Source organism: Bacillus rossius, chromosome 11, assembly GCF_032445375.1.
Source record: "Bacillus rossius redtenbacheri isolate Brsri chromosome 11, Brsri_v3, whole genome shotgun sequence".
Lineage (NCBI taxonomy): Eukaryota > Metazoa > Arthropoda > Insecta > Phasmatodea > Bacillidae > Bacillus > Bacillus rossius.
In genome coordinates, this window is record NC_086338.1 from 55,011,054 (window position 1) to 55,026,977 (window position 15,924).

At 40.1% G+C, this 15,924-nt stretch overlaps 1 protein-coding gene across 1 annotated transcript; it reads right to left on the reverse strand.

Moving 5' to 3' along the window:
* Nucleotides 1-331: 331 nt before the first annotated feature.
* LOC134537024 (lysoplasmalogenase TMEM86A) lies at nt 332-15,062 on the reverse strand. Its single transcript, XM_063377217.1, has 7 exons — nt 14,883-15,062; nt 10,994-11,163; nt 7,976-8,169; nt 6,328-6,443; nt 4,475-4,585; nt 3,053-3,220; nt 332-2,155 (listed from the first exon to the last, which is right to left on the reverse strand). The coding sequence occupies exons 1-6, from the start codon at nt 14,901-14,903 to the stop codon at nt 3,062-3,064; spliced, it is 771 nt and encodes a 256-aa protein (XP_063233287.1). The 5' UTR covers nt 14,904-15,062; the 3' UTR covers nt 332-2,155; nt 3,053-3,061.
* Nucleotides 15,063-15,924: the final 862 nt, after the last annotated feature.

Sequence of the window (15,924 nt, forward strand, 5' to 3'; positions counted from 1 at the left end):
TGAATCGACGCAACTGTCGTTTGGGATGACAGCAGATGACACGATCCAACCATGCACAGGTACCCACCAGTCAGGCATCTCGACCCTAGTCGAGAATTTGAATTGAGAGCAAATTTCTAGTCATTTAACTGGATTCAAAGTGGCCTCAAACATTAAGCGAGACCGTGCTGGTATAGATAAGGAGACATTACTTAATTTTTTTTCAAATCTGGAGAAAAGTGCTGAAGGCATTCCACCTGAAAATATGTGGAATTACGATGAAACCAACCTGACTGATGACCCAGGAAGCAGAAAAGTTTTGTCAAGGTGCGGAATGAAACATGTTAAGCAATTGAGAGCAAATTTCTAGTCATTTAATTGGATTCAACAGTGGCCACTATAAAACTTCCAAAAATTAATTATTATTTTTATTTAATGACAGTTTATTATTCATTCAACCATCCCACCATTATTCCTAGTTTCTTTAGTATAATGGAATAGAAGAGTAATTTGGACTCTGTTGGTCTCTGTATTACTTCTATAAGCTTTGTTATTTTGGGATTTCCTTTCTGTTCCATAAATTCCAGCTAAGTTTACCCATATAATATAGTCTAATGTCTAGTCTTTCTCATTATTTTATTTATTTTTGTTCTAATGGCTTCCTTTCAGTTGGTTTGTATTGCATTAGAACAAACACATTTTTAAAATCTGCTTTGCTGACACATGACACAAATAAAACCAAGAGACACTGCAATTACGTAAAAGATTTGATAACAATTTATATTCTTAGCATTTGATAACACTTGTAGGAATAAATTTTTCTTTTGCCGGCTTGAGTGTTTATATTTCCCTCTGTTTCAACAAGTTATATAGTAATAACACAGTTATATTTTATTTCCACTGTTCTATTAAACTAGTTTTGCCTTGTGAAGCTAAACCAATGTACAAAGCATTCTCTGCTGTTTTAATCATGTTTACATTTTAAAGATTCTTAAAACATATTTCTAGGTTTGTAAGACATTTTTAGGTCCCTGCCTTACATGATATTTTATCTAGTCTTAATTCTAAATGCTGATAAGAGTTTTTAATCAAATTCTCTACACATACATGTTAACCAATCTTCTGGTAGAGGTAAAAAACAATAGCAGCAATTTTTTACAATGATACATCAGATGAGTGATAGTAATAAAAAATACATTCGATACAAACCACAAAAAACTTATATTACTGCATGCACAAACTTTTCATATACATATTAAAAATTGTAAATACAGTACTAAAGGTAACTTATGTACCTAAATTAAAAAAATAAAAATATCTACACTATGAAGTTTAGGAACTCACAACATTAACAGAATGTCACTTTCAACACTACCTATGTATTTATTTTGGTTTAAAAATACTTCAAGACAAGTAACTTTTGTAACATACAACAATCATTAAAATTCTAATGAACATTTTTAACATACCATTCATTACTGATACACTAAATAGCCCAATAAATCGTTATGCAACTCTGTTTTCTTTACAAGGAAGACACTACATAAATATACATATTTTATATCAACGAAGTACAACTATAAAATTGCTACATGGTGAACACACTTTATTTATATAGAAATTTATCATAAAAATTTTCATGTGTTTAGAGTGCACCATCACAACTAGTTAACTATGAAATCACACACATATTTAATATCAATGCCTTTGTATATATGTATAACGTATGAAACAAACTCCCAACCACAAAAATAAAGACAGACTGCTTCGATGAAGCAATGAAAGCTATTAAAAGATCATATGAAGTTATCAACTGTAAAGTACACGGATAAAAACAATTATAACAAGTCGAATGAAGTTTCATGTCGGAAGACTGAGAGAGATGGGAATGCATGGGAAACATGCACAATAACAGTGGAAGTGAGTGTGAATGTTTAGACAGCTAGCGACGAGAGAGAGACGAAGAAGCAACCTGTCTGTCGGCGTGAGGAAGAGAGAGAGAGAGAGAGAGAGAGAGAGAGAGAGAGAGAAACACCGCCGTCGTGCCGACGCATGTTGAGAGTTGCGGCCCCCGGCGCGACGGGAGATCGCCGGGAGACGATTGGCTCTGGCTCCCGCACATCCCGCGTGGCGGAGGACCGTCGATCCCCGAGTCCAGAACGCTGGCGGTCGTCGACTGCGACAAGGAGCACAACGTCATTCCGGTCCAGGGGTTTGGACAGATGTCACCACACCCTCCCTAAAAGGCAGTCGAAGAAAAAAAAAAAGTGTACGCTATATTGGGACATGATCACAAGATAAGAACACGAATCCTTCTTCAGCCACATTCCTCCTTGCTGTGCAATCCTGGGACAGTTTTTTTTCGTATCCCCAAGATGACGCCTGTAATACTACGGTATTATTAACTTAACTTAAAACAACATTTTTATTCTTATCATAAAAAAAACTTACAAGAAAAATTATCGTTATTTAAAGAACATTGGCTTGGCAACCACAGGCATACACAGCAGTCTGCACGTCGACTGGAGACTGAGGAAAGCCCGCCTGCAAAGATCGCCTCGCCCTAGCAGACTAGCAAATGAATTTAACCTCAGCGCGCAGTAAAAACAAAATTTTATGCTGTCCATGTCAAGTCCCCAAAAGTACCGAAAGAACAACCCGGAATCAATCTGTTTTTCTACCCTTTTTATTCAGTGTAGATTTTTTTCAGGTCACTACATTTTTTTTTTTTTTTGGGTTAATTTTCTTCAGGCTTTCGAAAACAATCATCAAGCAAATTTTTCAACAGTCTTTGCTGGTAATGGCGCTTTAGTTCGGCTCTTGATAATACTGGGCCTCGGTCAATCGAAGCCAAGTTAATCAAGACTACTACACATGTATCCGAACAATGCGTCAGTAAAACCACAGCTTTTACTACAAGATAAATAATTTAAAATTCACAAGAACGTGCGTTTAGCAGAGTGATTCTCGGTAAGGGCATAAGGGCTAAGGGCCACTGCCCAAAACCTTGGCGGGTCAAAGAGGACCCGTGGGACGGGAGACCGCCCGCTAGGCCGGACACACGGGAGCTCACCGGGCGAGATCAGTGCGCGGAGTGCAGGCGGATGGCCCGCCTCGTCCTGTGGCCGACGGCACCCGTCTTCGCGCCGAGCGACTGCAGCTTGTTGTAGCTGGCCTTGCTGTCGACGACGCTGAGCGCGATGCCGAGCTGCGCCGCGTAGTACGTCACCATGATGAGCGCCTGCGCAGGCCACACCGCGGTACAGGGGCCGTGCCCGAGTCCACCCCTGGCCAGCTGAGACTCACTGCTGCCACGGCACCACCACCAAGGGAACACATGCGCCCTGAATGCTCTCTTCATCCACTGGAACTAGCCCCTTTCCCTTCTCAGTCTCTAGACCGTTTCCCCCGTGAATTTATACAATTGTAACACGCGTATTCAATATTAACCGCATAGTAAAAACAACTAGGCTGATTATATTATGCAGGCATTGTAAATTTTAAGATTACTTTACAATAATTGATTTTCGTGTAAATAATTTGATACTACAAACTGTAAATGCAATTGTTTAATTTTTTATGATCTTTAGATGATGATAATGTTGCAAGCTTTTTTAAAAAAAAAAAACGGATTTTTGTGAACCTTATTTGTGAGATAAAATAGCCACAGATAAAAATAAACACAAATTAACAATTTAAAGATGCTTGTTTTTCCAAACGAAGGTCATAAGGAGTCATCATTTGAATAGGGATCCAGGAGAAGTGAACAAGGGCCAGTGTCAACAAATTCAAACACTGCACGGGTGTGTACTGGGTTGCATAAACAAACAATACTGACTTTTTCTGCAAATTTACGCCTCTTTCTATGCTCACATGTCAGTTCATAGAAACAATGTGGGTGTCTTCCATTTATTTTACACTGCCTCCTCGACCAAAATAATTAATTTTTTTACCCTCGAAGCCTGTCTTAAAATATGGAACGTAGTACAAAATTCGCATCAACGTCCAAACATTTACTATCCTGAGGCAATAAAGAAGTTACGAGGGTAGCTCAACGCATCACGACTGAAAGCCTGCATACCTGCTCACTGCCTTACGCAGAGGCTAATGGGTACTTGATGCATGTATTGGTTTCACCGTTAGTGCTTACCCACTGCTGTTTTAACAAGTACAGGTAGGCATGCCCCTTAACATTTCACAATGGCGAAATCACATCCAATTTTATAGAAAAAAAAAATCAAACAAAAGGGTGCGTAAGTTGTAATGCCAATTTTGTTCAAATTCATTCATAGTTTATATGACTGAATGAGATTCAATAGCAACTGATGAGTTAACGTCTGGAATGTCTCCATACGGTCGAGATTAGAGATGTCTTGTGCCGACTGGACCAAAATTGTAATACCAAACAAAACCAAGATTTGACTAAAAATTTCTAAAATCCTTCATAGATTTAGCTATAACAAGCAATGTGAACAGCTTAACAGTAAAGGCTTACCTGAGAATGAGGTATTGGATGATGAAAGTGGTGGAATCCAATCAAGCCGTCTGACACAGCGAAAATTATGCCACCTGCGCATGAGCACAGCTTTGTCCAAGTCCACAGTTCCTACAACAACACAAACAGCTTTGTCCAAGTCCACAGATCCTACAACAAAACAAAAAGCTTTGTCCAAGTCCACAGTTCCTACAACAACACAAACAGCTTTGTCCAAGTCCACAGTTCCTACAAAAACACAAACAGCTTTGTCCAAGTCCACAGTTCCTACAACACAAACAGCTTTGTCCAAGTCCACAGTTCCTACAACAACACAAACAGCTTTGTCCAAGTCCACAGTTCCTACAACAACACAAACAGCTTTGTCCAAGTCCACAGTTCCTACAACAACACAAACAGCTTTGTCCAAGTCCACAGTTCCTACAAAAATACAAACAGCTTTGTCCAAGTCCACAGTTCCTACAACAACACAAACAGCTTTGTCCATGTCCACAGTTCCTACAACACAAACAGCTTTGTCCAAGTCCACAGTTCCTACAACAACACAAACAGCTTTGTCCAAGTCCACAGTTCCTACAACAACACAAACAGCTTTGTCCAAGTCCACAGTTCCTACAAAAACACAAACAGCTTTGTCCAAGTCCACAGTTCCTACAACAACACAAACAGCTTTGTCCAAGTCCACAGTTCCTACAACAACACAAACAGCTTTGTCCAAGTCCACAGTTCCTACAAAAACACAAACAGCTTTGTCCAAGTCCACAGTTCCTACAACACAAACAGCTTTGTCCAAGTCCACAGTTCCTACAACAACACAAACAGCTTTGTCCAAGTCCACAGATCCTACAACAACACAAACAACCAACAGATGTTAGCTGTGGACGTGTGCTGCAGGTTTTACATTAAGTCTCACCTACTGTTTGTAACTGAAATGTTTGACTGCATTCAAGGGCAGAACCAGGGGGATTTTTTTACGGAGGGATGGGGACCATTAGGGTCATAAAAAATTAATTTTAGCGGAACAGTATTAAACTCCTTATCAAGTTTTAAGCGTCTGCGGGGGGGGGGGGGGGGGGGGGATGTGCAAACACCTCCCTTCCTAAATCCGTCTATGGCTGGATTGATGTACGGCTCGAAAGACATGTACTTCAGGGAAACTATTTGCGCGTCAAGATATTTCTCAAAACACTGTAAGTCTTCATACCCTAATGGCGAATCATGCACGTTCAATAGCACAGTAGCTGCATTTTCGCTGGCCCAGCCAAGTGCGGTAAAGCAGCTTCACCAACACAACCAATAATGTAACAAATTGTGGAAAAAAAAAAATTAGTACAGTATGTCAGAGTCTAACAAACAGTCCTATTTTCCCCCAAGAAATACAGTGTCTCTATCTATAGCACAAATTGAACTGAATGCAAAAAGATGAAAGTGATATATATATATATATATATATATATATATATATATATATATATATATATATATATATTAGAAGATTATTTTGCCCTGAGAAAAAATAAATTACTATTTTAATTATATTATTAATAGTTTCAACAGTTTAAAAAAACCATACCCCCCTAAACGCAGTGCAATCCAAGCTGTCGTCTCTCCCCCTTAACGTGGCCCCAAGAAATGGAGACATGATTAGCTGGCAAGGCTGGAATAGGATAACGAGAGCTAAAAACCCAACAAGATCATCACTCAAACAGCATCTCTCACCAAGCCACTTGTACATCAAACAGTATATCACTCGCCAAGCAACTCTAACCACAAAAATCATCACTAACCAAGCCACTCTCACCTAAATCGGCATCACTGACCAAGCCACTCGTACTTCATACAGCATCACTCACCTCAAACAGCTGCACCCTGGCGATGGCCCGCCATGCCATCGTGATGAGGAGGATGCTGTAGACGGGCACTCCGGCTGCGAGTATCCCGCTGAGGCCGGGCATCAGGACCACGGTCGCTGCGACACACACCGGGCCTCGTACAGTGCCGAACCCAGCCTTGACTTTCGGGAGAGTTTGGGTGGTATGGAATACCTCCCAAAAATAATTTTTAAAAAAATTGTACATAGCACACTACCACACACATACTGACAAAACGTCACGTGCTGTGTTATCACTTTTTTTTTCTTCAAGGGGAAGGGGGACTGCCACTGGCTCCAAACCAGTTGGGAACCGACTTGGTGCTCGTAAATTTGTATCGACCCTCGCCACGCGAGATTGACGCGTTGCAAAATACGACCACTTACACTTACGATCTTGACGAAGGCGAACGTCAGGTAGGAGGGGCCATGGTAGCGTATTGATCAGACACTATCTTCCTTCCCCGTCGATCTAGGTTGAACTACCAACAGGGGTTGAACGCGTGATTTTAACAAAAAAAATTTTTTTTTTTGTTAAAAGTTGGTTACTAACATAAATGGGTACAATCGTTTTGATGCCTACAATGAGACAAAACAGTACTTGCCAATTCGTTTAAGTGTAAATCAGACATTAAGTAATACTATATGTGTAGCACTTTTTGACTTCTTTCCAAGACAGAAATTGTTTTCTTTACCACATTTCAGAAAACTGGATTCACCAATTTTATCCCAACACGTGCCACGTTAATGTATTCATACCTATTAATTCAAGTTCTCGTAGTAATGAGAAAGCTGCCTTCAGAGTGTGAGTTCAGGACCATTTAAGAAAAGGGCACTCATTGAATGATATTGTAGCTTTTTTAACTTAAGCATTTCTCAAACTACATATTAAAATCCATATTAATCAAATTAACTACCCTCCAAATTATCATTTTACTTTCAGGCTTTTTCCAAATTTTCCAATTCGACGATGAGGACGAGGACGATGATGATGATGATGATGATGATGATGATGATGATGATGATGATGATGAGCCAGTCTACAGACTAATACCTGCATGGATACTGAACCCATCTTAGGCCATCTGTTGGACTGGTGTGAGAACAATGCCAGGCGTTTTTCTTCACTCCGGTCTGACCCTGGCACACCTCACTGGCTGACCCAGCGTCGAATTTCGAGAACGAATGAATGAGAGCTTCTGGTAGTATGGAATACCATCCCATTTAAATTGAAATTCCGAAATTAAAAAAAAAAATAATAACAGTCCTTGATTGGATAATTTAATGTATCTATGATGTCCTGAAGTGTAATTTTTAAATATGCTACTCAGTTAATTCTGAACCAAGAATATTCGTAAATATATATATATATTTTTTTTTATTTATGATATTATGTTTAAGAAATTCATATGATTTCCTCATATTGAAAACTTAATTTTTGATGTTGGCATTTCTCAACTGCACAGATTTTTCAGTGCGCCTGTGGAGTGGTTGTGCCCCCCTGTTCTTCCAGAGAAACGTCCATAAGTGTTGCCACGCAGGCTCGGCTGGCAGTTCTGCTGGAAGCTTCCAGCCGTGCGATACGGGCCGGGAGGGACGGTGGGCCGGGCGGGAGGCCCCGGGAGGCTCACCCGACGCGCAGAGGGCGTACAGGGCCACGCCCAGGGAGGCGCTGAGCGGCCGGAAGCCGAATGCCGCGGTGTAGACGACCTGCGCGGCGCCGAAGCTCGCCATGCCGTGCAGGAAGTACTGGGGCCACACCAGCAGCGCGTCGCCCACGCACGAAAGCACCAGCCCCGCCAGGATGCGGCGCGAGAAGGCGTACCTGCGGCAGTCAGTCCCCTCAGTCGCCACGCACCTCTTCCCGCAAGGCAAGGGAAGGTACACAGTTGCAACCAACGCTTCTACTTTCTTCGGGAATCAGCGGACTGTGCGGTGTTCATAGGCAACCTGCCCCAGGGGCGTAGCCAGGGGGGAAGGGGGGGGGGGGGTTTAGGGGTTCAAACCCCCTCCTTAGCACCAAATCTTTAATTAATTTCTTATTCATCACTCAAACAAATTTCATCTTAAAATTAATACAATTTTTACTATTACAATATTTAAATTTAAGTACCGAAAACTGCTAAAATAGCACTATTTTAGACCTTAAAATCAAAATTTTCCCGGGGGAGGACCACCGGACCCCCCACTTTAATAGGGGGGGGGGGGGGGGCATGCTTCTTAACACCCCCCATACACAAATTCTGGCTACGCCACTGCCTGCCCCACTATTCACAAATCATGCGGTAAGTTTTGACGCGGGAGCCGGTGCCCCGTGCGGTTATTCCACCCGCCTAACAGCGGCGTTTTGAGGGAGAGGGTAGATCCAGGCGCTGGCCCTGTATCACTCCTCACTGGCAGCTGACTTCTTCGAAGAAGGCATCGAGAAGCTTGTGTCACAATATGACAAATGCCTCAATCGTTTTTGCGAGTATTTAGAAAAATTAGTAAGGCCCTGCTGAACTTTAGGTAGTAAAATTATTATGTTATGCAGAGTTGTCTTTTTTTATAGCCCATCGGAGGGTGAAAAAAAAAAACAGCCCTCATATTTAATTTCTAATGTTTTCTTTACATTTACAACTTTAATTTTAGATGTTGGCATATCTCAAGCGCACAGCTATTTTAGAAGCCGTTCAGCTGCATCCCCCTGTTCATAGGCGTGCGCAGGACTTCAGTATTGGTGGTGCCAGATTACACAACAGCCCTGTCATTCACGGACCCCGAGCCTAAAGCAGGGGGTCCGGGGGAGGACCCCCGGAAAAATTTGGATTTGAAAGCGCAAAATAGTGCTATTTAAGGTGTTTCCGAACAAAAACATTAAATCACAGATGTAAAAATTTTAACATTTTTTATGACAAATTATGGCTTTGAACGTTATAATCACCAGGAAAACTACTAAACTATTTACAGTTTTAAGCTTTGTTGAGCCATAAAGTAAATTGCACAAATTGTTTGCACGGAATTCATGCTGGTGGCTTTGAAAAACCGTACTTACATGTTTTCTGAAGACGCCAAATAAATGCTAGAAAAAACATTCTCAAATGTTAAGTTTTAAAATCAACAAATCAAGGGAGTTTTTGTAACATACCTTAAATATGTAAAATATTAAAATAATAAAAATACACAAATAAGAGTGGGCAAAAGTTTTAACTTTTGGAATACAACAAAAATGTTTTGTTGGCAACTGCATATAAGTCATCGAGTAAGCCAACTAAACTCTCTCTCTTTTTTAAAATAAACCCTGGCGGACGGCGGCTATTATTCCGTGCGCCTGCCGAGTGGAGTGAACAGTGGACACCGAGCGCGCATTCTATGTAATTCGAGGAGAACTAGGAGAAGTATTTACATTTCAGAAGTTTTGTAGCCGCGGCCCGCGTGTACAACACAAATAATCGCAACTGACTTGTTTCCGTGTGTATAGTTGGTTCGATTAATAATTGATATACTGATAGTGTTATGAGCACATATCTGTAACTCGACACGATTGGAAAACATATTTTTTTAGAAATAATACGTATTTTTGTAAGTATGTATTATATCTGCTTGTAAAAAACAAAATAACGTTAACCCTAATGGTGGTGCCAAGGCACCTGTGGCACCTACCGTGCGCACGCCTATGCCCCTGTTTCTTTCGCACAGTGTGTTCTATAGATTTCAAGGTCAAGGTTGTCTGAGCATGAAACCTACTTCTGAGATTATAGTGGGATCCGAACCGGGGCGGACCCAGCCTTGATTCTTAGGAGAGGTGATGACAAAAGAGTTTGGGTGGTATGAAATACCCCATCGTCAAATGGTAACTACCCCCCTCCCCCCCCCCCAAACCCAAAAAAAAAAAAAAAAAAAAGGCACTTGAAAGGTAATTTCTGAAGCCATTAAAAATTATTTTAAAAATTTTGTACACAGTACAGTAGCAGGTAAATAATGTAGAATCATACATTGTAAAACTCAACAATATTCAATTCTGTAACCACAACCTGTGCCCCAAATTGCTGTGGTTTTATTTTCAAGTAGTTATTTTTCCAGTTAACTGAACAACATTCGTAAAGATGGGTGTTTTTTGTTGTTGTCATAATTAACAAATATTTAACACTGCTGTCACTTGAAAAATGAAATGAAAACTAGTTTCTACTTCAAAGACTAATAATTGCTAACTGCAGGGACAGACGCAGAGGGGGGGATGGAGGGGTGTATACACCTTCCCCAAAATCCCAAAAAAAAAATATAGTTATGCCATTTCACGCGGTCAGGGCTCTGGGAATGTGCCAAACTCGAGAGAGAGAGAGAGAGAGAAAGAGAGAGAGAGAGAGAGAGAGACACTTTGCCCATTGTTTGCTTACAAATTATTTTCTTTTGTTGGTGGGAGTGATGGACTTTGAAAGATAATTTTTTTAAGTTTTGCGAAAGTGGGGGGAGGGGTTGATATCCCCCATCCTTTGCAAATGCCACTTTTACAGTGCTTTATTTTTTTCTACTGCGAGGTTCGAAAAGTAGAACAGTAAATAACTGAGCTGGGGGCTTGGGGCCTAACAAAACAACCTGCCCTCAGACCCCAAGTCTCCCGCGGCTACCCTGAGAAGGCTCCATGCCCGAAAGTTTGGGCGCACACGTACTCGTCGCCCAGGCTCATGCCGTGCAGCAGCACGAACACGATGAGGCTGACGATGGGCAGGCACTTGATGATCATCGCGAACCACGACGGCCGCTCCACGGGGATGAACAGCACGAAGTAGATGGCCACCGTCTTGAAGAACGGCACCAGCTTGGGACCCACGCTCTTCAGCTGCAACCAACCACAACCAGGCTTGCCAAACATCTACGCTAAAATAAAAACCTAAGACTGTTTTCTCTGGCTTTTTCAATAAAACCCGGGGATCCACACATTACCTTTACTTTTTTTTTTCAACAATAAACTTGTAAAAATACTAAGCCTATCGAAAAACTTCTGTATACCAGTCTACACTTAAGTTTTTTTCTAAATTAAATATTATTTAGCTATTACTTTTATGTAGGTACCTAGTTTGAATGTATTATTTGTGTTCAATTGTAATGAACCATGTTAATTTTCGTGATTGAATTTTTATTTATGTTACCTACTCAATACATATACATTAATAAATGTAAGTGTGGTTTGTCACTGCGTGCAGCTATAACTCCGCAGTCCCATGGGGGTTATGTGGTATAGAAGCCCTCCAACCCCCAGCCATGAAGAGGGTTTTGGTTTGGAATTGCAGGGGCTGGGTTCGAAGATAAGAGTATCAAAAGAAGGCATTGTACCAATGAACTTATTATGAGAAGATAGTGTAGCAGCTGGGAATACAGTGCCGAAGTGGACAAGACTTGCTAGAATGTTCCTGAATGCTTTAGAATGTTCCATAATCAGAGATTGTTTCGGGATGTTACAGAAACTTTCATGTATGTGTGTGTGCATGTGGATATGTGGATACGTACGTGGATGCATGCATGCATGTGTGCGTGGGTGGGTGGGTGTGTGCTTGCTTGGGTGGGTGCGTGCATGGGGGGGTGCGTGCATGGGGGGTGCGTGCGTGAGGGGGGGTGCGTGCTTGAGGGGGGGTGCGTGCGTGAGGGGTGCGTGCGAGAGGGGTGGTGGGGGGGCTGCGTGCGTGGGGGGTGCGTGCGAAAGGGTGGTGGGGGGGTGCGTGCGTGGGGGGTGGGCGGGGGGTTGCGTGCGTGAGGGGGGTGCGTGCGTGGGGGTGCGTGGGTGGGTACGTGCGTGGGGGGGGGGGGGGGGTGCGTGAGGGGTGGGGGTGCATGCGTGCATGGGGGGTGGGATTGCGTGCGTGAGGGAGGGGGGGGGGGTGCGTGGGTGCGTACGTACGTTGCACCAGTGGCTCTAATAGCCTCAAATGTGTGATTATCATGGTCTCTGCAACAAACGGAAATTGCCGAGCGGCCGGATAGAATGAATGGATCGAGCTAACTTCAGCTCAGTCTTATAAACAACATTATATACACAGAATAAAATGTTCTGTACTTTTACAAAAGATTCCTTTCGAGACCAGTTGCCAAGAACTAAGACTGTAATGCTACAACGTGGTTATGGGTATTTTATTTTGTATATAAGAAATACCTTTTATAGACAATACCGAGAATTTCTTACGAAAATTGGCGCATAATTTTATGTTTTGATTGGCTTTTTCATTCAAGCATAGTTTTTAAACCATGGAAAAGACAATCGAATATTAAAAAATTTGAATATATTTTGTTGTAGCGTGCTTATTATGTGCGAAGTACACTATTTTGTACTGACAATAATTAAAACAAAAATACTTTTCAACTTCAAGGAGACCACTCCCCCCCTAACGTCTAATATACTATAGTTATATGAGAGTTTATAGCATAGCTTGTGATATAACTGTTTTGGATTCGATTCCCAACCAAACTGGAAATATTAAGTTCATTCACGGAAAAAAAAAAAAAAAAAAATTGGTTGTCTGTAAAGTCGGTTTACGGACGATAGTTTAACGTGACAACGTCATAACAAAACATTGATGAAATGATTGATCCAGAAGAAAAGGAAATATCATATTCGGCCTGAGACTGAGCCGTAATAGGTTTTAGCAACCAAACCATTTAGGCATTAAAAATATTATATTCTTTAAGGAAGAATTTTTTTTTTAAAACTTTTCTATATTTTGTATGATAAAATCTACCTCTGCATACTTTTATGAATAAAATTGAATCATTTTTATTGAATTATCTCTATTTTGTATGGATACAAAGGAGTGAAATGAAATGTACAATTTAATTAATAAATTTACTTTTATTTGCATTCATTATTCAAATATATTTATTACTTTTGAAATGTTACGTTCGCCGTATTTATTTTTACAAGTACAAAAACGATTCGAACCGACATCCTTACAATTAAAAGATAGCGCCGCTGATCGCTCACCCACGAGGCCAAATTCGGTAATTTATAGTTTCAGATGTTATATATACATTTATAAAAATTTTGTTCACGGTAGGGGAATAATATTATTTCGTTTTTATAACTCGATTTTATAACAAATACGCTTCCCAAATACACCAAACTTATTTATGTGTTACAATATTTTTTAAAACATTTTGCAAAAGATCCCGGTTGTAATTTGAATTATTATGTGTAACTGTAAAACACCATTGTTGGTTCAAAACGTATTTGAATATTCAACATTACTTTTAAATAACTGTACCGATTGTGCTGAAAATCGGTAGACAATCGTTAAATTACATAATATTAATAATTCAAACGACGAAAATATGATTGAAAAGTCAAATCGATGGTCCGTAGTGGGACATCCGTAGTGGGACACTTTTTCGTGCGTGCAGCCGGCGTTCATCGATTTATTAGACGTTGTCACGTCAAAAAAAAAAGGGGGGGGGGTGGTTATACCATCCTCCCTAAATCCTAAACAAATCTAACATTGCCACCAACAAATAGAAATAATTTAAAACTAAGCAAACAGCGGGAAAAGTGGTTCTATCAAGTGGCTCTTCACCAACAAAGACACTCCTGTTCCGTCATAGCTTCTGTCAACGCGGCATTATATATAGACAGCAGCAAAGAATTCTTTTTTTATTTTGGTTTTGTCTTTCGTTTACATCGTGATCGTCAGAGGCGAACAAACACTATACTAAAGTGGCAGTTAAAACATTTTTCGGAAGGTTTGGAGGGGGGAAGGGAGGGTTGATTTTAAAAAAAAAATCAAGCAATGTATTCAAAATAAAACTTACTTTCACCATTGACACTAACACACTGACATATGGACCTACGGGAGTTTCCGTAGGCGATGTGGCTTCTCACACAGTAGCATACTGCTTTCACTGATATTTTGCAAATTTTTTCATAACTTCGGAAGGGGTGGGGGGTTATCCCCCCTATTTCCCACTCCCCTTCCTTTTCTCCAAGAGAACGCCGTAGAAAAGTCGTAACTATAGATTCAATCGGCCGTGGTCTATTGTTAGGAACCATTTCATGATTTGCCTGGAGTGACTTCAAAAAACCGTTGTAAACCGAAATCAGAATGGAAGGACCGGTGTTCGATCCAGGGTCTTCCCGAATGCGAGTCAAACGATTTACCGTTGCGCGAACTGCTCGATCGAAATTTAGCTATAAAGACTCATAATTATAGTTCATGTACCTTATTACATTTGTATACATTTAATACATACCCTGCGTAATTTTATGCCACTTGTTTTCTGCATTAAGCAGTTAGGTATCTCCACACCAAGGCTTAATAACAATTATTTTCTCGAGCGCATTTTACCTAATTATGAAAATAAAGTTATGTAAATTACTATAACAAAATATGAATATTATAATCTAATTTATTCCACGCCACATTTCACTCACTGGTACGCATACAAAGGATATCGTCAACAGTGTGTCTCGTACAGCAAACGTCAATAAACGAGAATAAATATAGCTTTACAAAAAAATCCCTACTCGTAATGTGTTCAGTCGACTCTAAATCGTTCACTCACACATTTTCCACTTACCACTTGTTTAGGAGACGTCATTTTCACCAACTAGGCTCGATGCTGCTCCTAGATTCACGACGTAGGCCTCGCTAACAACAAAACAAACAACACTAATCAGCTGGTTTTCGCTGACCTTGGTAGGTTTGTTTTGATTCTCCAGTGACGACTTGCGTCACGACAAATAGCCAATCGTAAAGCAGAAATAAGTAGGGTTTTTTTTAGTGGAGGGGGTAAAATCAGTCATAGAGAATAATAATTTTAGAAGCGTAAAATACACAAAACCTTAACTTAAAAAATGTAATAGTTTTATCGCTAGAAGTCTTTATAGGCATAAATCATCCTAGAAATAAAAAAAATATAACAAAAATGTATACATGTTAATCCAATAAACAAATTAATATTGATTTTTTTTTCAGTCCAGTAGAAAAATGAAAAATAGATTCAAAAATACTTTAAAAAAGTCTTATAAAATGCATAATCTATAAATGTAGTCATAAAATACAAAATATTTTAGAAAGAGCTTTGTCAAAATTGGAAAATATTATTGCTTGATATTTTTTTTTTTACAAATGCTATTACCAGCAAAAGTGTTTGTACAAAAATAACATTTTAAATCTTTTTAAAATTTCAATAATAATTCAAAAAGAAAAAATATATACGCCATCTTAGTTTCAAATATTTATTGTGTAATAATGGAATTTGTTTTATTATTGAAATTTCAACCAATTAAAGTATAGCATATAATTAAAGACACGTCCCTTGACTCACCGGAACTCTTTACCCTGAGATGTCTCGTGCTCTCCAACTGTGTGCCTATGAACAGTCGAGATAATGATTTAATTAGCTGATGTTAAACAGAACTTAAACTCATAACTTGAAACTATTATTAACGAAAAAAAGGGGGGTGCAATTGTGTCGATGGTTGTCAAATGTCCGTTTAAATGTGTTTGACATCGTACCTTTTGAGAGAGTAAAACCTGGTCCCTAACCCACCAGAACCTGTTCCCACTGGCGGAAAACACTCTCCAATTAGCACACTTGAGTCCTAAACAGTAAGGAC